The sequence below is a fragment of the Halictus rubicundus genome, chromosome 2 (genome assembly GCF_050948215.1).
Source record: "Halictus rubicundus isolate RS-2024b chromosome 2, iyHalRubi1_principal, whole genome shotgun sequence".
In the NCBI taxonomy this organism is placed as follows: Eukaryota; Metazoa; Arthropoda; class Insecta; order Hymenoptera; family Halictidae; genus Halictus; species Halictus rubicundus.
The window spans coordinates 6780388-6804333 of NC_135150.1; the positions used below are offsets into that span (position 1 = coordinate 6780388).

Here is a 23946-nt window from a genome sequence, read left to right on the forward strand (position 1 = left end):
AGACGTCTATCCCCGTTTGACCTGCCACGACCCCTCTAGGCACCCTCTTTCGGTAGACACCTCGATCCTTATACATACGCCTAATCCGGCCATGATTGCCGCGGCGACCGTCTCGTCACGAAAGTTCCTCCTCGGCTCGTGCCCGATCACCCCTTTTTCTTTTTCATTGGCAGCGAAATTGTCTTTTTAACAATTCTCCGAGGCGAATCGAACGGCAATGACAAACACTACACCTTCACGATTACCCCACCGTCTTCGCGAAAGATCTTGTTCGTGTCCAACGTGACAATTAGGTTGTCCCGAAAGTATCTTTCGCAATGTGCACGTTTAAAATTGTTCGGTATAACACGAATATATACGAAAAACGCAATTTATCTTTTTCCCAAATTCCCTTTATTCAGCCGTGCCATTTGGTTTCTAAAAAGCTAGCCTGAGTTTGCATTGAAAGTGTTCATCGAAAACGGAACAAACTTTCGGGGCCACCTAATAAATAAAGGTGTGCGAGAAACTGAAAATACAAATGTGCGAAAACCCGAAAATTTCGGGTACACGATACTCGGATCGGATCGGGAATTGTTTTAGTTGGATAATTTTCTAGTAACATTTCTGTACGATAAAAATGAACATTAATCAATGTTAAAGTATTATAAAAATTAATCGGAGATCGTGCGTTCACAGAAAGCCACTGGCGAGAATAGAAACTGATTAATGGAATGATTGCGAATTAATACTCGTTCATAAACACATAAAAGTGGTTTTTGGGGAATCGACGCTACCAATGATAATCATAAAATCGTTGATTTAATTTCCTCAAATACGATTGTTAGCTTAGCTTCGCCGGCCGGAGATTCCATTTCAAACATCGTACAAATCCGTGTTTAAATACTGTAAAAAGTTCCGTCGATTTTGCGACTGTATCCGGGATTAGATTGAACCGAGTGTGGACCGGTGATATTTAATTTCACGCTACTCGGATGAACTCTTCGCTCTGGCATCGGGCCACGATAACAATGTTCCAGTAACATCGAAACCTCATCTCTTTTTTCGTCGTCTTCGGCAGAAAGTGTCGGTGTCCTGTATGTCTAAAGCAAATGCAGAACAAGGAATTAATTCTAAGCTCTTATAGTTTTAAGAACTATTTTGCCATCATGAATAATTAAATAATATTTACTGAATGTATGCGTACGCTATAATTGTTTATAATAGATATTTCTGTTTATAAAAATAACTAAAATTAGTCATTAATTCTAATGTTTAATATTATAATCGTTTTCCGCGTACTCGGCAGAAATTGTTAGCGTTTAGTAAATCTGAAATAATTGAAGAAAGATGTACTAACTGTAACCTGTCAAGGTGCTAGCAATTATTTAGCTATTATATATTAAACTATATTCTAGTTTGTCACGCTATATTCTATTATATTATATTATATTACATTATATTCTAGTATACATATTATGTATTATTAAGAATACAATATATACAATATTTACTCAAAGCATATGCACATTGTAGGCTAAATACTGTAAACTCCTAAATCGTAAAACTACGTACAAAACTAACTAAAATTAATCATTAATTTTATGCGTTTAATTTTACGATTCGTATAAACCTATAAGGTAAGGGACCCAATTACTGTGGGGATACCAATTACAGTGCCTATATTAATTATACTTATTTTTAAAGCATAATGAATATTTAAGAATAGATATATAACATATGTAGGGTGTCTCACCTAATTCGAGCATCTAAAATATCTCGCTTGTTTTTTATGATAGAAAAAAATGTCAGAGGAAAACATTAGTTAGTTCAGAGAGACAAGTATTATGATAGGCAAACAAATGTGTTCAATGTTATATTTTTTGAGATTTCAAGGTCATCGAAGTTTTTTTTAAATGAAATAATATATTTTTATTACCGCTATATGATAGCCGAGGTCAAAACGAATCCAACGACCTTTACGTGACCTTGAGTACGAAAAATTCATAAAAGTAGGGCCCTCTGAGCCAACCAATGTTTTCCTCTGAAATTTTTTTCTATCATAAAAAACAATCGGCATATTTTAAATGCTCGATTTAGGTAAGACACCCTGTATATTAACCGATTATAATGAAAGAAATTCAATATCTCTTTTTTAATATCCATAATGCTTTAAAAATAAATATAATTAATATAGGCACAGTAATTGGTACCCCCACAGTAATTGGCTCCCTTACCCTAGTTCATATAAAATTGACGAATCATAGAGACTTTATAAATATTTACCTCGATCTTATTTTTCAAAACGCGCCACGTCTTCTTCCCTAACGATTCTGGTTGCATAGTAACATACACTTTGGGTACCAAAGTGTCTTCGTTGTGCACGTAGATCGTCGTAAGTGTCAAATCGAGAGCATCATTTGGCACCTAAAAGAAGAAAATTTTAAGCAGTTTCTATCAGAGCTTAGATCAGTTTCGAGGTTAGAGATTAACCTGTAAGTTTTGATTCGAGAAAACCACAGCGAAAACTTGATTAAAAATGTATTAAAATAGTATGATCCTACCTTCAATCTGAGCAGTCTGGTATCCTTTCGAATACTGTTTAACGTGTGATGGGCAAAAAGACGTTCGTGAGGTTTCAAATTGGCGGTCCAGCCTCTGTCTTGCGGAAAAACTTTTTTACCCAGAACCGGTTGTCGTATCCAATCTCCTTCGCGAAATACTTCCGGCAAAGGGTAAGGGTTTCGGACATAAACTTTCTCCATGATAGAATTGCTGACAGCTTACGCAGATTCCTTTAGAATGATAGAAAATTGTATAAAATAATATTAACAAACCTCTACCCCATATATCGAACGATAAAGGAATCAATTTAGTCGCGAATAGCTTGAACGACGTCGAAGAGTCTGCAATCGATTGATGAAAACGATACCGATGAAGTGACTATAGTCGGGTCAAAGAAGTTTACTTTGCAGAGTCCTTATTCTTCCAAGTAACGTTCACAGCAGTGGAACCTCTATTACCCGAATCTCTGATTTATTTATTGTCTATTGTCCATGTACGTTCTAATTAAATTGAGTGATGTAAGTAATTGTTCCGTTATTTGAACGTCCATGCCCTTCTGATTAATTCGGATAACCGAGGTTCTAGTGTATTTTGTAATTTCTGTCAATAATGTCGGCAAAAATATTGAATACAATACTTTATTGCAGCTAGAGCACTTCAAGATTTCCTTTGTATACATTTTTATTTTGAGATTAATTGCTTACTGTTCTCAGTAATGAGGATAGTTACACTCGAATCGTGTTTGAAAACATTGAGAAAACCATTAGGCCGCAATACAAAATTAAATTGTCAATCCGATTTTTGAGAGTAATTTTGAGCATAGTTTTTCATTACAAATTCGCGCGGCAATCAACGTGTAGAGTATTCATTCACTGAATAGATCACCCTATGCAACGAAATGATTCAATTTCTCTTACTTTCCAAAAGTATCGTTCGAAGGTACAGCTTGTCCAGGAAAAGCGTGCTGGTGATGTCTCTGGAAATATTAATATATTTGTATAAAAAATACCTACATCCAGAACACTGACACGCTTTCTACTTAATAATGGACCGAATTTCCTCCATTGTAGACTACTGATTTTTTTCGTACGAAACAAATCTCTATGCTTTTATTTCGTAATTTTTCTCTATGCTTTTATTTCGTAATAGACAAAATATTTTTTGTGGGATTTGCGTCTAGTGACAGGAATAGCCAAGTCGATCGCAATGATACTGTCGTGTACTCTGTGCATACACGGCTTCAAAGTTTTTAGAAATTATTCTTTTACAAAATCCATTCGCTTCGAGTTGAAGGTACTATCGATTTATATTATATTCTTTCCGAGTACACTATTTTTTGCAGAGATATCGCTGACGCGTTCTTGTAGGACGGGCTGCGTGTAACTCCTTGAGAGAAGCCCGAAGATCTTCGGGCTAACGATATCCTTTGCCTTCTCAATTTCGGCCGTTCGAATTCAAGGATGAACATCCGGTTTCGCTTCCGTTTCACGAAGATTAAGACGCGGCTGCTGTCGAATGCACTCGAAAGGTTCATCTTCCGTGAAGAAGAATTCCGTTTCGGATCTGGATCCATTCATAGCGACGAGGAACGGCTTTAATTCATGCCGTCCGAGGCAGTGTCTGCATCCCGTCATTCTCCGCGGGGTGTCCACTTATCGAACCCGTTCCCATTCCCTCGTTTCGTTCATTCTCGCCTTTACAGTCGCTCAGGCTACTTCCCAAGGGCGTCTCGTAAGACTCCCCGAAGTCGCTTACAAGCGGTTCCACGTTCAGCAGCCGTGAAAGAGCTTATTGTGAAATTTAACCGGGACTTTCCTCGAATACCGCCATTCATATACGGCCACTGCTCTGTCTTCATTTACATTTAAGCAGCCCAGCTGTTGTATCCCGCTCGATGTAGTGATTAAATTCTTCCTACACCCTGTTGAAATATTGTCCCGTAATCGCGGACACGAAACTAGGACAGTGCTGGGTGTCATTTCCAGGACGAACACGGCGAGTCACAAAATTGCTGGCGCACGCGGAGAGTTCGCGGAAATACCACAAATTAAAAGATAATAAAAGAACTTTCAATACTTTTTATTTGAGAAACATAATATTTAGACTTCGATGTAATAAAACTGTATAAAAAACGACAATATTATCGTTTATAGTTACGAACAAACGAAGTGTAACAGTCCCTTTCTCTGTATTAGATCACAAAATGAATGACACACTTGCTAAAACTTAATAATTTTATTGCGATTAATATTCTATAGCAGCAACTGTTATGACCAAAAAGAAAAAAAGTCATGGAATAACAAGTATCTCATCGACTAAAATCGTATTGGTTACAAATAAGGATTATAAGTACTCGAACATTTTTTCTCTTGTTGATAAATGTTATCGTTGAGAGAAATTCAGTTCGATCGCTCATAACAGTTATTGATGAAGAAAATTTGTAATAGTTATTATTAAATAGTACAACTTTCGAATGGTAGACAATCAATTAGTTAATAAATTTTTTATTCATAAAAGTAATTGCTACATTAAAAATTTAATGTGACAAACATGAGTTTTTCCAAATTTTCTTCTGGCAAATTACACCGCAAATCATCTAACGTTAATTTTAAGAGCAGAAAAGGTTCATTCAACGCTAACCTGAGTTGCGGGCACAGCGTGATAAATGCACGCTAGTTTTGATAAATACGGGAGTCTATATTTCTGACTTTTCCAGTTGAAAAAAATTTTTTTTTAGTTTTTGTGTTGTACTTATGGTTTGTTGATTCGTCTTGTTGTACAAAACCTTCTCAATGAATTTCACAGGCTCGCTTCGTCCGAAAAAGAGTACACAACTCAGTAATTAAATAAGTAACTGAAATGAATTTTCTCATCAATAATTATTATGAACAAGTGAAAAGAAATTCGATCATCGATAACTGTTATGAGTGATCGAAATGAACTTCTCTCATTGATAACTGTTATGAGTGATCGAAATAAACTTCTCTCATTGGTAAGTGTTATGAGTGATCGAAATAAATTTCTCTCATCGATAACTGCTTTGAACAATCGAAACAGTTTTTCTTCATCGACAACCCAATTTTTTGGACATTAATAACTGTTATTTGTAATCAAAAAGTATAAAAATCGATATTTTTTAATCATTTTGTTCTTCGAATTTTTTTCTTTATATTTTGGGTAAATTATCTTAAATTTCAATAATAATCAACTTTTTATTCATGATTTTTATCGTAGAAAATTTGAGAATAACTGTTATTTTTGGTCCCTGTTTTATAGGGTATCTTTTCTGTTTTATTACATTTGCAAGTCTTTTTTCGACTTTGATTCTATGAATTCTTTGACATAACCTTCTTCAATTTTGTACCATTTTTCTTCAAATTTATTTTGCAAATCTGTGTCGTTAATAATCAAATGTTTTCTTCTTTTTCATCGATTTTCATCTCAATGGGATTTAGGTCCGGTGAGCTGGTGTATTAGGGTAATTCGACATTAACTATATTTTATGCTTTCAGTCATGTGAACTCTGTTTCTAAAAGTCTTGTTTTCGTCATAAACCCGAGAGAAGAACTGAAATTGTGTTTCTTCGTTTGAAAATGTAGTGCTCGAAACTTGTGGATCATTCGCTGAAAAAGGAGTGGATAGAAAGTCCATATTAATCAATAATCTATTAATGACTAATTTTATGAAGATAAATGAAACTTATGTGAGAATCACTCAGTTTTTATTGTCCTAACATTTAAAAACCGCGCCCTTAATATTTTTGCGAGAATAGAGAGGGCAATGGGAAAAATGGCTGCCCCGACTTTCTAGCTTAATACTTAGCTCAATTTTTCAGCAAACATGAAGACTTAAAACTTTTAAGAAACATGATTTTATGCATTAAAATTTTGAAATCTGCTTTCAGCCGTTGAAATTGTAGTAATCCCATAAATCGCGCGAGGTAGCATTTTATTTAAAAAATGTGGGGGTTGATAGGAAAAACAAGTGTTAATAGGAGGGCACCTGAAATCGAGAAGAATCGAAGGAAGCACGCATTGGGGCCGAGTGTGACTCGTTCCCCGTATTTAACATGTTTTGCTCAGGAGGTGGTCGGCCATGGCCAACGTCGACGTCCAATATTAAACCCGCAGTAATTTATGTTAGCACGAGCGTGCATAATGCTGTTTGTATAAAGCTGCGCTGCCACGTGTCGGCTCGTGCCGGCGCTGTGTATCACTCCTACCGTCCCTATTCTTGCTGCTAGCTCGGTATACTACACTCGTCCGTGGACACGTTACTGCGATTTTAAATGTCCAATTGTTTGCGAAAGATACGGTGCATTGCTCCATCCCGATCCCGTGTGACTTCTGCTACCTATGGACATGCACGCTTAACTATGCCTCTATTAGAATCATACTACGGTCTCTGTCATTCAATTGATCTTTAACCCACGGATGCCGAGAGTTGGATACATTTTTCACCAAGAGTCACAAACATTCCATCTAAATTTTAGCTTTTTAGCAGCCACTTGGAACTATTAGCTGCTTAGAGTGATCTGTCAAGTAAACGGACACTTAACCTGCGTGTTTTCGGGAATTTTTTTGAAGGATAATTAATAAGTGCAAAAATTACGGTTTTTCGCAGTGACATCGACATAACTCTTAGCTTTATTCTCCATTTTTTCAGAAGAAAATATTGAGAAATAACAGATTTATTCTCTGTTTGTGAAACGATTTTTTATTGTGTACATCGATGGATGGCTGCTATGGCTGACAAAAATCGAAACGTCGGAAATGAAACTTTTTGTTTTATTCTCAAACTGGAAGGTATTAGCTAAGACGTGGCATTGGATTTCTGTCGATATCATAAATATGTTTTGAGTTGTAAACGATTTAAGCTGGTTTTTCAATGTAAAAAGCGATTTTTGCGATTCCAACTGCTGCCACTTCTACAAATGATTGAATTTGTTACTCATTCTATGCAAATGACGAAATTAAACTAATATGTCGATACTTTTCTATTATTCCATAATGAACATTACTATTTACGTTTTTCTATGTTATGGCGAATTCAAATTGTTTTTAGCATTTTTTTATTAACTGATCTTACAATAGTGGCATTGAAGTACCGTTATAAGTATCGTCCGCGGATTTTGTGCATTTATGAGACATAAAACTGTAAAGACATTCAACAAATGGGAGAACTTTATTGCATTACTTTCCACTGATTAAAATTATCAAAAGAAGGAATACGTAAGTAGTCGAATATCTAGTCTATAATTGTCCCAGAACTATCCCCACTACCGCGGGGTATATCGGCCCCTACTAATCCAACAGAAAAACTTCTTTATTTTTCATTATTTCTTTACGGGACTTTCACCAACATATTCGTGGCATTTATCTAATGAAAATGATACCAAATATGATACAATTCCGATGATATTTACTCGTGTAATGCCACGCGTATGTTGGTGAAAGCACCGTAAAAATAATGCAAAATAAAGAAGTTTTGTTATCGAATTAGAAGTCGTCTCACACGGACATACCCGATCCTTATTATGTTTACACTTCTCCTTTCTACGTACAGCAGTCCCTGGCTAGATCCGTGTTTTGGACAATGATCGAGTAGACACTATTTGTGTAATAAGCGATTAAAGTTTCGGGCGTGAAAGAGGTCGACAAACAGAAAAGAAAGAGAAACAGACAGTCGAAGCGTCGTCCCTCAGTGCCTCTTTCAATCGCTATCCTTCTCTACGTTCGGCACACTACAAAGAATGCAGCACCTCTCCTAGAACTGTCGCTCGGCAGAACCGACGATACGACAGTTACGGAGAGGCTACTGTATTTAGGTGAATCCCACCCGGATTCCGAGTGGGCCTAAAGGCCACAAGAGTTACACCGGAACTACAATTTCATTGTCGTGATCAAATTGGTAGCAAAGGTTGAATTTATTTTCCATCTTATCCATCTTAGGAAGATTTACTTTTTTAGTTTTTCTCCCTTCCACCTCAATCTTTTTATAAGTATTTTCTTTACATTTTTCTGATTTCTTCTTTTTCCTTCATTGAGCACTATAGCCTGCATATGCATTAATTGATAAAACCGAATATTAAACATATAAATCAAAATGTGAATTTAGACTCTCGGATTTATAGTACATTCATGTGTAAATCAAGTTAAACTAAGAATTATACGAATAAAGAATGTTATTAGAAAAAAAAATACAAAACATTATTTTACTCGAAACATCATGCATGTGGCTTACACTAGTATGATTCTCAGCCTGTCATATTACGTCTATCACGCTGAAAACCAAAATGAAGATTATTTTTCTTCGCTGTTAGCCAATGGTTGAGTGGGGATCGTGCACGCGTGCGGCAAACGGTGTAATGTAAACAAGAAAAATAAAAAACTTCAGACGTGTCATTTTGTAATAATAATTAACCGTCATGTCACCGCGAATACACTATTCCCCCTTAGATAGTGTACGAACGAAGTGAACTTATGCAACTCACTGTAGATTTGTGAGGATAACTATCGAAATTGCCTGAATCGACAGATGCGCGTTTGTTAGAAAATCGAGCAGGGGCCCGTTTAAGGGTAACGAAAGAGTCTTCCGCGTCATTGGACGCGCGCACGCGCGCGCACGCCCGCTCACAGTATCATCCACGAGGCGTCTCCTTCAGCACCCCCGTAACCGTGATACCGGAGGCCGACACGCGTAATCGCGTAATCGCATAATCGAGGCGCGTGCTGAAGTTCGGGTTGCGGGAGCTTTGCGTACGTCCACATCGGCGCACGTGCGACGTTACTCGCATTGAATCAACACCGATCGCGAATCACAGATTTATCCGTGAATACCGAATGGGCAAAGCCTTGCCAAGCGTTTTACGAGATAATTGTTGCGACGACCTGATCTCCGATAATTACGACCGTTCAGATAAGTAGGCGTTTACACGGAAGAACGCCCGGCTTCGTTTACCGAACAATCGAAAGGTCGCACAAATCAAATTCCATTACTCGAAAAGTGTAGGCGACACGAGCAAATATTTCCGATGAAAATTGTAGGATATACAAAAGAGTACGTAGTAATTGTATTCATTTGACATTGCAGTAACCTTGAAAAACTCTGCAGAAATTACAATTGAAATTTTTGGTGGGCACCTATATTTTCGATTACGTATTCTTGAAGGTGACACCAAGAGGTTTTCAAAACACTAGAATACTCCTGTTTTTGCATGATCTATTGTCGAGATATTAGTTAATTTTTTAATTGGAACTTCTTTTGTAAACAGTTAATTAAAGTACAAGATTTCAAAGAACTTTCGAGTTTTTCTGTTTTGGATTGGAGCAGGTATGCGCAGTTATATCTTGCATAATTTTTGACAGCATATGTCTACGCATATTTCCATAAAAAATCACGGAGGAGTTTTGAGAGATATTTTCCGAAACCTTAATTAGAGTTATCAGTAGCGTTTAAATTCACATTGTTAATTTGATCTCAATAAAGTGGAAAAAAATAAACAAACAAGATTCTGTATTACCTTGCCAGCATAAAAAGTTCTACAAAAGTCTGTGGGAATATTTAACGAAGAGTATAAAGGAAATAAATTCGAATCTTGTTTGGACTTTATGAGAATATCCAGTACAAGATTTAGAACAAGAATTCATTATTTCAGCGAACAATTGCGATAGGTGAAGAAATAATTGGTTTTATGATGAACTTATTGTTCTCTTCTTAGCTATGTAATTTACAAAACCAAAATCTGCAGTATTAGTGACAAATTCTCAATAATAAAAGAGTAACAATATCGCTAATGCGTACAAACATTATACGAGTGAACAAATTCTTTTATTTTTACTTTTTGTTTTCGAAATGATGGTGGCTGATCAAAATATTATAACCACTCTGATAAGTGAAATCTATACTGAATTCTCATAATTTTGTATGAAGTATTTATGTCCGAAGATTACAAATGTACGTTAAGCAGCACTGTAGACAACATTATGACAATGTTTTGTGCTGCGGCTTTAACAATTTGATTGCCTACTCTAATTTCGGATCTAATAAAACTGCATAACAATAATAACAGTGACAATAGAAGTAATAACATTGTCTTTTGTCCATAGAACTGTGATTGTTAAACCGTCAAAGTGTCTCTCGTTGTGGTATGACCGCCTCTCATAGTATTCTTTCCGATTTCCCTTGAAATCCTAATCCCATAAGATCCTACGGCCGATATATCGACATCAGTAATGGAATCGTGCATTCAAATGGACATCGTTTCCCACCGAGTGTAGGAGGCAGGTCGCGGAGAGCAATGCCGGGGATGATATTGCCAATATTTGGTTGGATTCTGGTGCGAATGTGCAGGGTGTATACCAAGGGTGTGCTCGCACCCCCTTAAGCGCGAGCACGGGGGTCGGAGGATTGGTGTATGTTAGACGCGCGCCGATTACCATTTGAATGTATCTACCCCCGGTCAGCCTTTGTCAACCCTCCTGACAGTGACCGCACCTATCTATCTACAAAGGATCCGTTCTCCTCCCTGCTCTTCCTTTTTTCTACCTCCGTATGTTCGATGATAGTTCCTCGGCTACGGAAGAATAGCCTATTCTTAACCGCGCGTAGTTTCAAATTACCTGCCACGCCCTCTTCATCGGTCTTTTCACCTGAATTTTCTTATTAACCCATTTGGACCTTTAAGTATTTATTAGTTCTCTTATTTATGATTATTTATGGTGAAATCCCTCTTTTCCCTTGACCTCACAAAACTATTATTATTATAAAATTCTATTATTATTATTATGCGCAGTTCTTTGCAGAAGCAATTACAATATTATTGAAATCTAAAATAGAGGAAACCTCTCCTCTTCTCCTCTCTATCTCTGATCGAAATCTAAATTCATTGTTTGATCCTTCAGGAGGAAGGAATCCAATTCTTTATTCATATTTATTTGAACTCTTTGGACATCTAGAAGTTTAGGGGAGAGTCGTACCATTACTTGAGCTACTTTCAGTAAAAATCAAATTTTAAAAAAATGATTTATAGTATATATACACAGGCTCACGAAAGTATTCGAACACCCTTGAAAACAGTATAACTTTTTTTAATTTGGACGAAACGACCTGACTTTTTTGAGTAATTAGAAGAATTGGTTTACCGAATGACGTGCAAAAAAGATTTTGAAAAAGTTTGCAATTACTAGGAATTATAAGAGAGAATAAAAAAGGCACTTTCCAAAACTTTCCAAAGCTTTTTACTTGAGCCTGTAATGATACTTTAAAGTATGCGTTTTGTAGATCTATGTTAACACATGCTGAACATTTCATTGAAATCGATCAATATACACACGAGCTACAGATAGTTAAAAGTGGTGAAAATCGTAGTTTTTCACGACATTTGGTCAGTGTATAACTAACATAGATCTACAAAACGCATATTTAAAATTTTCATTGCTGGCACGAATAAAACGTTTTGGAAAGTGCCTTTTTTATTTGCCCTTATAATTCCTAGGAATTGCAATTTTTTCAAAATCTTTTTTGCACATCATTCGGTAAATCAATTCTTCTAATTGTTCAAAAAAAGTCAGGTCGTTTGGTCCAATTTAAAAACCGTTATACTGTTTTAAAGGGCGTTCGAATACTTTCGTGAGCCAGTGTTTATATAATTTGCTCAGAACTATAGTGTTAATTCGTTTCTCCATCGATAATGCGGTTAATAGAAGTGAGATGCTGGTACGCTTCAACAATGCTCTGCAACCTTTTATCTTCCACGGCACACCAACGTTTTTTCGACAAGTCCGCAGCACACCACAAGTAAAAGTTTGCAAATACATAAATTACTATTATACGTATATGTTTTTATTAGGTAAAAAACACAATAAAATAACTCTATGTATGTAGATCAGTGCTCCGAAAATCGCCCCTATGATACTGTTACAGAAAAATTCTTATTTTCAAGAATATTCTCAACGGAGCTTTATGGTATGAGAACTATTAAAAAAAATTCCAATTCATTATTTAATAGATTATGTAGCTTGTTAAAAAGACTCAGAGCTCTTTCGAACAATGCTGTTCACGAATAAAAACGTTTATCTGTCGTCATAAAATATCACGGAAGTCTATGGAATTAGTGTTTTCTAAAAGGACGATTTGACAATCGAGATTCGTGGAGGTACATGGCCCTGAGAAAAACTTGTGTCTTCATCGACCTATCCTGACCCTTCGTGTAGAATAATGTCTTACACCCTGCGTGACCAATTCGATGAAACCAATGGGGAGTGCACGACAGCAGTGCGACAGGTGGCCCGTGAAATCAGTGCACGAGTGCGCCGTTCCATCGACCCTGGGTGTCCGATACGGTTCATTAGGAAATTAAATGTATAATAATTAGAATTGGGGCGCTGATGGGACACGTTAAACGAAAGTCTTTCTCGCTGACGCCGCGCCGCGGCGGAACGAAGAGGGGGCTAAACGGAGAGGAAAACCACGGCGAAAATACACCAGAACGTTTCCAAGCTACCAATTTTATTCAACTACAGTTTTCAATGATAGAATTCGCCAAATTTTTCATCCGAGTACAACTTATATTCACTAGAAATCGAACGATCTATCCGAATCTACGTGATCATTCACTTCACTCAATTTCTCAATTTTTTCACGAAAATTTAGTGATCCTTTGATTTTGCACAACAAGTACCATTTTGAACTTTTAATTCTTCACAACTACAGTGTTTACTCTATATACAGGGTGTCCCAGGTTTTAATGTTCAAACTTTGACAGTATATTCTATGGCAGTGAATAAGAAAAAAATGTTATATAAACATAGGTCACATAAAGCTTTATTAAAAAGTCATAACAAAAATACAGAATAGAAGAAATATAGGAATAGTAACCGACTTGCTGTTACTGCAAGCATTGGCTCAAATAGATCAGCAATATTTACATTCAGTGTGTTTATCTAAGCTGTGTTTACTATCTGAGGTCACTTAAGATTGAAAGTAATTTTCGCCAGTAATAGCTTTACTATAGCTTTGCTATGTTTACATAACATTTTTTCTTATTTAGTGCCATAGAATATACTGACAAAGTTTGAACATTAAAACCTGGGACACCCTGTATATCCCAAATTCCTAGCCAATAAAAGTCCCAGAACTACCCCCTCTGCCGCAGGGTATACCCCTTGAGGGACCATAAACCGAGGCCTCTAGAGCTTTGCTGTTCTTTTCTACGTCCTGCAGAATAAAGAATAAGTAGTATCTTCTGGTCGATATATGTCCCTGTCTATACCCGTGTTTTGGACATATATCGTGTAAACACTGTATTGCCTACGTTCAAAGTGTTGGAACTTCCTGGACAACGTCGGAGAACTACTTTCGAACCTATCGTTCGTTTTTCTCAACAAAATATTTTACGCTACGGAAAGGGCTGAGGAAGTGTACATACTTTTTTCGAATATTTTGCATATTCAGACGTTCGTACAGGCGTTAAAAAATTTTGTTAATGAATAAACTAACGTAGAATTAAAGATTCGAGTTTCATCTTTAAAATCACCGATGATCCAATGTCTAATAAATTATAAACACGATCATTGAAAGTAAATTATTAACTATAATTAAGAACAAAGATCGTTGTACAAAGTATTAAATAAAATATTCAAAGTAAGCTGCTGTTTCGGCATTGTTTTATGAATAATCAAACACTTGAACCTTATTTACAGCAAAACCGAATGGTTTAATTGTAAATAATTAACTACTTTTTATAGATATACGAGACCAGGAAAAAGAATATTACGTAAGTCAAGGTTCATTCTAAGAGTTGTAAAATATAATTAACTTTAATAAATCATCCTTATATTCGGAGAAATTTGCTCATTCAGAGATATTTTTTCTCATTCTAATCCTGTTATGTAAATCAATTTACCAAATGTTCCTATGGGAAAAATTGTGCAGGTTCTAGAATATTATTGGAACAAAATAATAAAAAACGTGATTATTCATAATGAACTTCGGGATTCCAAAAATTGTGAATTTAAGCGAGCGCTACTGTAATTTCCGAGAGCGTTGAATAAAAATATAAAATGTCGAAGATTTCTGCACCGCCTAAAATTTCTCACGGCTGACAGTTTTTGAAGCAAAGGGTGGAGGAGGGTGGGGGGTGAACGAGACGCGTACCCCTGCACGTGAAACGCAATTTGCATACCGATGATCGAGGACCCGGATGGTGGTTGCACATTTTCGCGTGTGTTGCAGAGGCTATGGCGCGGGCTCACCGGCGCGGCGCGGAGGCGGAGAGTCATCGGTGTATTTTAGCATTTCACGTTTGTTTCCATTTAAATGGTAATCGAGTTCATAATGTAATTGTATTCACCGCGTAAGCCGGGTCTCACCGCAGCGCTACGTCCCCGCCATTGTTTGCATTGTTCTCCTCGCGGCGCGAACAATCCGCGCGGCAGCCTTTCAGCCTCGCGTTTTGGCGGAATCTAAACCCCTTCACCACATCCGGAGATGATATTTTGCCATGATACGAACGCCAGACTCTACGTTTCTGACGGGTATCGATGAAAAACGTTGACGCGCCCGCGGGAAACAATGCACGATGCCACCCGTGCGCCGAGATTTTCCCTAAATCGACTGCAGGCATATTTCTTAAAACAGTACGGGACCATAAAATTGGCTGCTAGACAATGCTAAAGAGACCCCTTTGTTTGCCTCGCTGAAATTTATCAACCAATTATATGTTTCCAGCTGTGTCGTCGAAACTATTATGCGCAAAAGCGACGCTATTCTATATTTTTAACCCTGCAGTTGTCATTCGCAACAGTCGTTCGTTGTAATCTTTGCAATGATATTAGTAATATTTACATGTTTTGTAATCCTAATGTTAACCTGGTGTCTCTGAAGATCTTCAATTTTTCAACAAAATGTTTATGTATTCTTAGTTCCAACTTTTTGGGTTTGAAAAGATAACTGTCAAAAAATTTTAATCAATTATTATTAGACCGCGCATTTTTATGCAAAATCAAAATTTTCAAAGTCGATTGTCACAGACTAAAGTTATATAAACGGGGTATTACCAGTTTAGCATTTGATCTATTCATTTTTGTCGTAAATGACAATTTTCTTCCGCCCAACATTTTACCTACTAAACTAATCCTTCTAACATCTCAAAGAAGGTTACAATTTCAAAAAGGTTATTCGTCTTTAAATGGTGTCCGCCTTTTTTTACTTAACCCTCGCACGAGTCAAAAGTTTCCATTTTTTCTTGACATTTCTTCGAAAAACTCAGAGCTTTTCCCACACAATGCTATTGTTACTATGTTATTTACGGAACTGTTTCAAGGGTTGGTTCTCTTCGTCCATCGCAAAAGTAAGAGCGCCGGGAGCACTGTGCGGCGACCACTAAATTACAGCGTGTTTGTCATTTCGTAACACATTTTAACAAAATTCCGTATGCATCCCGAATTTACAGGTCCGACGTAAATCATAACAGATGGGGAGGCAACGTCGTCCTCTAACAAAATTTTTGCCCGAAAACGCATTGTTATACAGCTCACGGAGGAGTCGCAGAATTCGTCGAGGTGAACCATAGGCGGGAAGGGATAGCGCACGCGCGCAAGAAACAGAGAGAGGGTGGAAAATAGGGAGAAAGAGAGAGAGAGAGAGAGAGAGAAATCGGGGGTCGCGGAAGAGGGTTGGACGTTATTGTTACGCGGGGGATGTGCCTGGTCGGGTCTGTGTTTGCGCGTGTAGCGGAGTTGGCTGCCTTTCTCTCATACATATTCATCAAACGCTAATTAATCATCGCCAGGCACACCCACTGCAAGCCACCCTCTTGGCAGCAAGCGGAGCGGACGGGAAAAAAATACGAGATCCGCGACACAGATACCTCTGCATACACCGATGTATAGGTATATACATATATCCAGATGTCGAAGCCGGCGGCGTGGCATGGCGAGATTTTTAAACGCAATTGACAACACTGAAATCGTTCGCGATGATTAACAAAAAATTATGCCTCTCTCACACGCACACTTGCGTCCACTTGGATTACGCGGAAACTGCGGGGCCAGATCGCGAGACCGAACATTTTGACGCGTTCTCTTTGATTTTCCGAGATTCGAACGTTTTTTCCCCGTGGTAGCATAGCTCGAATACAGTCGCGTTATCTCTCGCTCTCTCGCTCATCGATCCAACCAGAAAAAATTTACGGTGCTCGCGATGCAATTCTCGTAACGATAGAAGACACTCGCGAAATAAAAAATAATGTTTCGTTCTTGAAGAAATTCTGTACAGTCTTGCATCTGCCACTGAAGGATGCACATAGGGTAAACCTTATTTTTCTACTATGAAATTTTGAGCACGCCACACAGTGGTCCAAATCGAGGAATTAACTTCATTATCTTTTGTTCATTTGATAAAAAAGCAACTTGCTCATATCGATGTTTATTGCATGTACATTGCTTTATAAATGTCCATGACATTCGAAAACGGTGAAATTAACGAGATTTAGTAAAAATTTTTCACCGAAAAGTACCTCATTTCTTGTTGATATCCTGGAGAATCTATATAATATTGCGTGTCCATTCTTGTTTCAATTGAATAGTATTTGTCTATATTGAGAGTACATCTCGAGTACTAAGATTTAATATTTATAATTTATTCAAAATAACAATGATCAGCAAACTAAAGAGAATCTAAAAAGTTTTCTATCATTGGTAAAGGATATCTTTCGAGTTCCATATAGTTCCGCATTGTATCAAAGTGCATTATTTTCAGTGCACGTTTCTCTATAAAATCATGCATAATATATAATATAATAATAATATACTAAATATCATTCATTATTCACATCTTATCGCAATTTTTCGGGCATTTCCAGTGCTCTGACAAAAATGTGTTCTTTCTCTTATAATCACTCTTTTATAAAGTTCAATATAAAAAATTAAAAAAATTCTTTTTTAAATAAACAATTAATGTAACCTTGAGTTTTTAATTGTCACTATATATTTTTTACTTTATAATGTTATAGTTGACGTCAGGACGAATCCAATTACCTACTTTACTATGGCTTCAAGTCTTGAAACAATGCTAAAATCTTTGTGAACAGCTAATTCCTCAATATGGACCATTATGCGCTGCCCCCTAAACTGGTTCCTTTTCATGAAAAAATTATACATATGTATAAAATTTTAGATCGATTGGGCATCGGGGTGACGTAGCACATCAAATGAAAAGTTTTGAAATAGAAATAACTGCACGCTAAATGTAAAGAGTACAAAATGTTAAGTATTTCATACCTTCAATAATATCATAATTCCTTGCATGCATTCAATCACACTTTGTACGAATAAAACTAATTTCTCTAATTTCTGCCCACCACCTTCCCGCTAACAAGTCCGTTTTCGCGAAGCATAATACCGGTGAGAACGACGCGTTCCAATTGTTAATTGCTAATAGCTTTGCGGCGTGTTTTTGAGGGAACAATGTTTAAATCATCTGGACTTAACATTCCTATATTTAAGCTGTTTCAAGGATTTTGGTCTGAAATAAATAAATTTAATTTTAGATCGGAAGTTGAAGATGATGTTAAAGGATCACTCGACAACGCATTCGAAATAATACACTTTGCATCGTACAATTTGAAAGTTAAACAACCACGCGAAGACTATCGAGAGTTTCTTGAACTACTAATAATTTTTGTTTTTTAATGAAACCGTTCCACAATTTTCTTTTCGAGCACCAGGAGTCTACGGTTTTAATTAATATAATAACAAAGCTAAAAGAATTGATAGTTTCAATAAAATATGTAATATATATGTACAAAAATATGAGCATTGGTTATTTGTTACATTGAAAAAATGACATTGTGGTACTATTATCATAAATATTTTTGCACAAGAAGAACGTTTGGTCGTAATCAAAAGTCTTTCGTTCATTCATATATACCCATTCATATAACATTTTATATTTATCGTAACTTTAACGTGAATGTGCCACGTCTTCCTCCTATCCGATTAACTTCATCTTTTGAAGGATTATTTTGTCACCCACTGAAACAAGTACAGGAGGCGGCGTGAAAAAAATGTCACTAGGTATAGCTAAAGTCCACCCTAATGCACATACACTTAGATGGATAAAAAAATTCGATTTTTCAAAAATATTTTTATTCGATTGTGTAACCATTCGACTATACTTTGGCGATATTTCAATGCAAAATTCGTAAAATTGACAAAGTTATGGTCCGGGCATCGACGATTCAACGTGAGCATGAAAACATGCACTTCAAACGCGTTTTTCTCAAAACAGAGTTCCTCAAAACGGTAACCATCCTATCTCAAAAACTATTGGATCAATTTCTTTGAAATTGTTCACAAGCATGCTTGACACAATTATCTAGTTTTTGTTATAGGATTTTGTTCCCAAACAGCATAGTTATTTTTTAATATGATATATAAAAAACCATCGTATTTTTCGTGCAAAAAACAACTTTTATGTTCAAATGTACGTCATTTTGTGAAAAATAGAGATAACCGAAATCGGCTTTTGGAGAATTTACTTGATTGATTCGGATAAAAAATAGCAGTACAATTTGTTAGCGCGAACGCCTTCCTTGAAAAACCGTCTCATAAACATGGTTGCTACCCCACTTCTATTAAATATTTTTTAACGAAAATTTAGTATTTTGTAGATAAAAGTGTGGCACAACTTGTATACCTTTTAATATAATCATTTGTTGAACTAAAAAAAATTCTCAAAGTGAAGCTCACTTTTCGACCTCCTAAATGTATACCCCCGGCCCTAAGGCAGTGTTGCCGTGAAATGTTTAAGGAAAGAATAATTCCAATTACTTCTTAAACTTTTTTAAGAAGCGTTTTCATGCAATATAGATGTTTTACAATCTGTATAATATCACTATGCCGTCCGCATGCATAATCTGAATTCTTTTGTTTGGCGCCGGTAGGACTCGTTCGCATCATTTCGCGATACCAACGTGGTGTCACCGGCATTTAGCCGATTATTTTCACGGGACACCAACGTGGTGTCACCGCACGACATAGGGATATTAGATGATTGTAAAAGTTCGCGGCCGATTTTGAAATACAATGCAAATGGTTGAATAACAGATTAGTTCTAATTGTAACAGTCATGAAAGAAACGACAAGGAATTAATAGATTCACAGTAATATGATCTGACGGTTATGTATTTCACCTACACATTTTTGTCACGAATACATTAAATCTGCAGTCTAGTTGTCACGTATAGACTCTACCAAAATAGAATGTACTACTGACCGCCTTGAAAGGTCATTGATTAAATAAACTGTACAGCAATTATTTATGAAAATATCCTAATAGTTTTCTGATTAGCCTTGGAGAAGAATTCAGAGTCCATCTCTTGGTTTCTCATCCGAGTAGCCATTTTTATCGAAAATACATTAAATCCGCAGACTAATTGTAACCTGTGTTACATAACAGCTACTCACGAAAGTATTCGAACGCCCTTTAAGACAGAATAAATTTTAAATTTGGAGCAAACGACCTGACTTATTTTTTAGAAATTAGGAGCATTGGTTTACTACATAATGCGCGGTAATGAATGAGCCCGGTAATGAAAATTTAAAATATGCGTTTTGTAGATCTATGTTAATTATACACATGTTGAAAATTTCATCGAAATCGGTTGATGCAGAAAAAATCGACACACATCGAACGATGTAAGAATCGATGTAAGAATGTAAGATAGATAAAATCTACCAGAGTAGAATTAATCATTACCCGTCCACAAATGTGATTTGTTAAACAAAGTGTACAGTAATTATTCATAAAAATATCCCAACAACCAATCAAACAATTGGTATCTCATGAATTTATTATGAATACATAAAATTCGCAATCTAATTGTCACCTGTGCCGCAAAACATAATTTTTAGAACAAACTATACTATAAATTTGGAATTTATTTCTTGGTGTCTCATCTGACAATGAGTAGCCAACACCAACCACTGGGACACTTTCGCGAGAGAAACAGTTACGTCGAGGTGACAAAATTCTAAAAAATGTCTCGAGCGAAACGCGTTTTGACGCATGGGTTTGCTACACGCAAGAAAAGAAAACGTTCACGGACGATCAATCTAAATTATAATTTTGTAATCCCATTAAGCAGGAGACCACCTTCGCGCGCACTTGCTCGGGGGTTCGCGCGTTCAGCGTTCACGCAGACGGGACGCATATAATTAGGTATCGTTTATTTTACACCGAGGCACCGCAGTTAGGGTGACACTTCCAGCTTATAATATATACGTTCGTGGGGTCCCCAAGCTTGCATAGACGTGGTCGCAGTGGTGGTAGTCGCTCATAGAACGCTTCACTGCTAATGTGATACGATCATCGCCACCCAGCCGTCGACCATTGATATTATACATCGTGGGGATTCCCCCTGTTCCGTAGCCTTCCGATGTTTTCTGCTGTTCGAGCTTCTATTCCTCTTTCTACGATCATTGTCTTTGTTATCAACCCATTTAACCCTAGCACTCCCAATGGGCGGGGGAGGAGAGGATAACTTTTGGAGCCGACAGGATGGAAAACTTTAAATTGAGACTATTTTTTTGGGTAAAACATTCTCAAAAAATGATTTATTGTCGTTTGTATATCTAAGTTTAATATTCCGAAGTCCCGTTGCTGTAGGAAAGAAATTACCCCAACGCTCCCTTTATCTCCAAAGAATAACAAATAATCCCAGAACTAAAAATCGAATCACAGAACTGATTGGCAAGGAACGATGCAGCATTTTCAGTTACAGTCAAGCATTCAATGCAATCAGAAGTGAATATTCATTTCGAGAGAATAAAGTTATATATCTACTTTCTATTTTATAAATGTACATCCAGATACAATGCAAAATGTTCAGAGAGTATCGCACACTTAAGTATTACAAAAGTTTTGTTGAAAAAACAACTTTTTTGGGAGAAATGATTAAAGAAGAGTATGGGCTCGAGGAGTCCCCTGCCCCTACCTCACCCCCTGTGGCGGCTCGAGGCATGCAAGTGTTAATATATTAATGTATTCGTTTCATTCCCGAAAATAATGGCTGGACTGCGAATTTTATGCATTTATAACAAAAACAAATAGGTCAAATATAAAATGGGAAGGTCACTAATATAAGGACAATGTTACATTATTTTCGACGTTCTTCACACGACGTTTTTTAACTTCGGTTTCTTACAATTAACTTGGACAATTTTTATTTTGCAGAAAGATCCGCTATCTATTGTCGCCGTCAAATTTTCGTTTATGTGATGGCAAGCGACAGCAATTACTTGTTGTTCAAGCAAACATACTACGGCTATAATCGTCAAACAGTTGTTTAATAAAATTAATATAAATAGTATTAATTACTCTTTATAAACAATGTTTCTCTATCTAAGTCCACGTACCGACAAAGGAACATTTTTTACCACGATGACTACCACGCAAATGCCCATAAAAGTTTCACAGAATCAAAAATCTTATTTAATAAAGAAGACAAAATTTACCATAACAATGATTTTTATAACTATTTCACACCTCGTAGATCCTAATAAGATTTCGTTTACTTAATGGATTCCAGCAAAAATTGATTGTCAAGTTTGGTAAAAAGGTTGCGCAAGTCATTTCTCTGACTCCCGTGACAGTCAATGTGTTAGGAGAGTGTTTCTCAACGTCATTGAACTCACACCATTGAACTTAATAGGCTGAACTAATTTCTTGTACAAATAGATCTTTTAGAATCTGTATAATAAAAGCTCCGTAAAGACAAATGATCTTAGAACGTTTATTTAAAAGGAATTCCATAAAAGAAACACAAACGAACTTCGAACTGTGAAGTATCTATACAGGGTGCGGCCGAATAACTTGTATCCGCTTACATTGTATGCCGTTTGGCAGTCGCTGGGTCTTCAACGTTCGGCTCTCGTCGGTCCTCGTCGGCCGTCGTCGCCGTTTATTCGTCGAGCTGGCAAAAGTTATCCGAAGATTTGTTCGAAGCCTTCGAATAAATCTACGGATAAAAATGCTAAATACAGTCCAATTTGTACCGTGTTTAGTGTCATTTTAATCAGAAGAATGCCACGAATTAGTTGGCGCAAGTCCCATAAAAAAATCATGAAAAACAATGAAGTTTTGCAATTGGATTGGTAGTTCTTTCACACCGATATCTCGCGACTCTACGAGCTCGGAACTTCAAAGACCAGCGACCGACCAACAGTCTACAATGTAAGCAGATGGAGAATCGTGCATTATTGGCAATTTATGCTTTTATGTTTTATAATCAGAACAATATTGTTAATACGAATGAGTTGTAAAGCCTATCCCGATCAAAATGAGTCCAAACACGACATCATTTGGACTGTCTTTAATGAGATTGTAATTTTTATCGTAACATTACGTATCAGTGAAACTTGTTCGATTACACTCGAATTTGACCTCATTTTCATCAGGAAAATCCTCTCCATTCGCTCGTCACAATTTCATGAGGATATATTGAAAAATCTATAAGTTTAAACTTTCGTTCGTGCGCGATTCTCCATCCGCTTACATTGTATGTCGTGTGTCGTCGCTGGGTCTTTGAAGCTCGGCGCTCGGCAAAAGTTATTCGAAGATTTATTCGAAGCCTTCGAATAAAAGATACAGATAAAAGATGAAAAAATTATTCGAAGTTCGAATAAATCCGCTTCGAATAAAAAAAATTATCTTTTTCGTCGAATAAATTCTCGTCGAATAAAATTATTTATCCGATACTCGTCGAATAAAGATACTTTTTTTACTCGAACCTTCAAATAACGAATAAAGATAAAGTATCTTTTATTCGAATCGTTATTTAAATAATTTTTTATCTAAATAATGCCCAACTCTGACTTTCTACATATAGTAAAGCACACGAACCCGACGGATCTTTAAATTCAATTTTCTCGAAAACGAGGCGTCAAATGAAAAAAATGTTATTCCTTCGTTTCGGTTTGTATTTACATGTAGAATCACCCCCTGCCTGCTTGTACGCGTTGTTCGGCCGCACCCTATATAATACCACAAATAAATGTTATTATAATAATTATTTAATATCGTTGTAGTATCATTCATTGGATACTGTTCAGTACTGGTCATATTGACAACTTTACTAAATTGACAAATAAAATACCTGTCCCTGTTACTGACAAACTTTTATTCTCATAAATTTTCAAAGTCGTATTCAAAGTAAAAAGTTTTACTTTCGAAAACTTTTCTTTATCTGAATTTAAGGGGGTATTCCCATTTAATGCCATCAATTTTAGACAATTTGTGAGATAAAAAATGGTTAGGTTACTGATCAAGTATCTTAAAATTTCATGTATGTGCAATTTTTCTGTATATTTTTTACATAATTATCTTTAATATTATTTAAAT

At 36.4% G+C, this 23946-nt stretch overlaps 1 protein-coding gene across 1 annotated transcript in view; it reads right to left on the reverse strand.

The window, feature by feature from the left end:
* Window positions 1-669: 669 nt before the first annotated feature.
* The window catches only part of LOC143362462 (cilia- and flagella-associated protein 276), a 28660-nt gene continuing 5383 nt past the window's right edge, over window positions 670-23946 (reverse strand). The window contains exons 2-4 of the mRNA XM_076802667.1: window positions 2544-2774; window positions 2266-2406; window positions 670-1082 (exon numbers count right to left, since the gene is read on the reverse strand). Of these exons, the coding sequence (XP_076658782.1) occupies window positions 879-1082; window positions 2266-2406; window positions 2544-2744 (546 nt within the window). The 5' untranslated portion in view covers window positions 2745-2774 and the 3' untranslated portion in view covers window positions 670-878. The remainder of the gene's footprint in view (window positions 1083-2265; window positions 2407-2543; window positions 2775-23946) is intronic.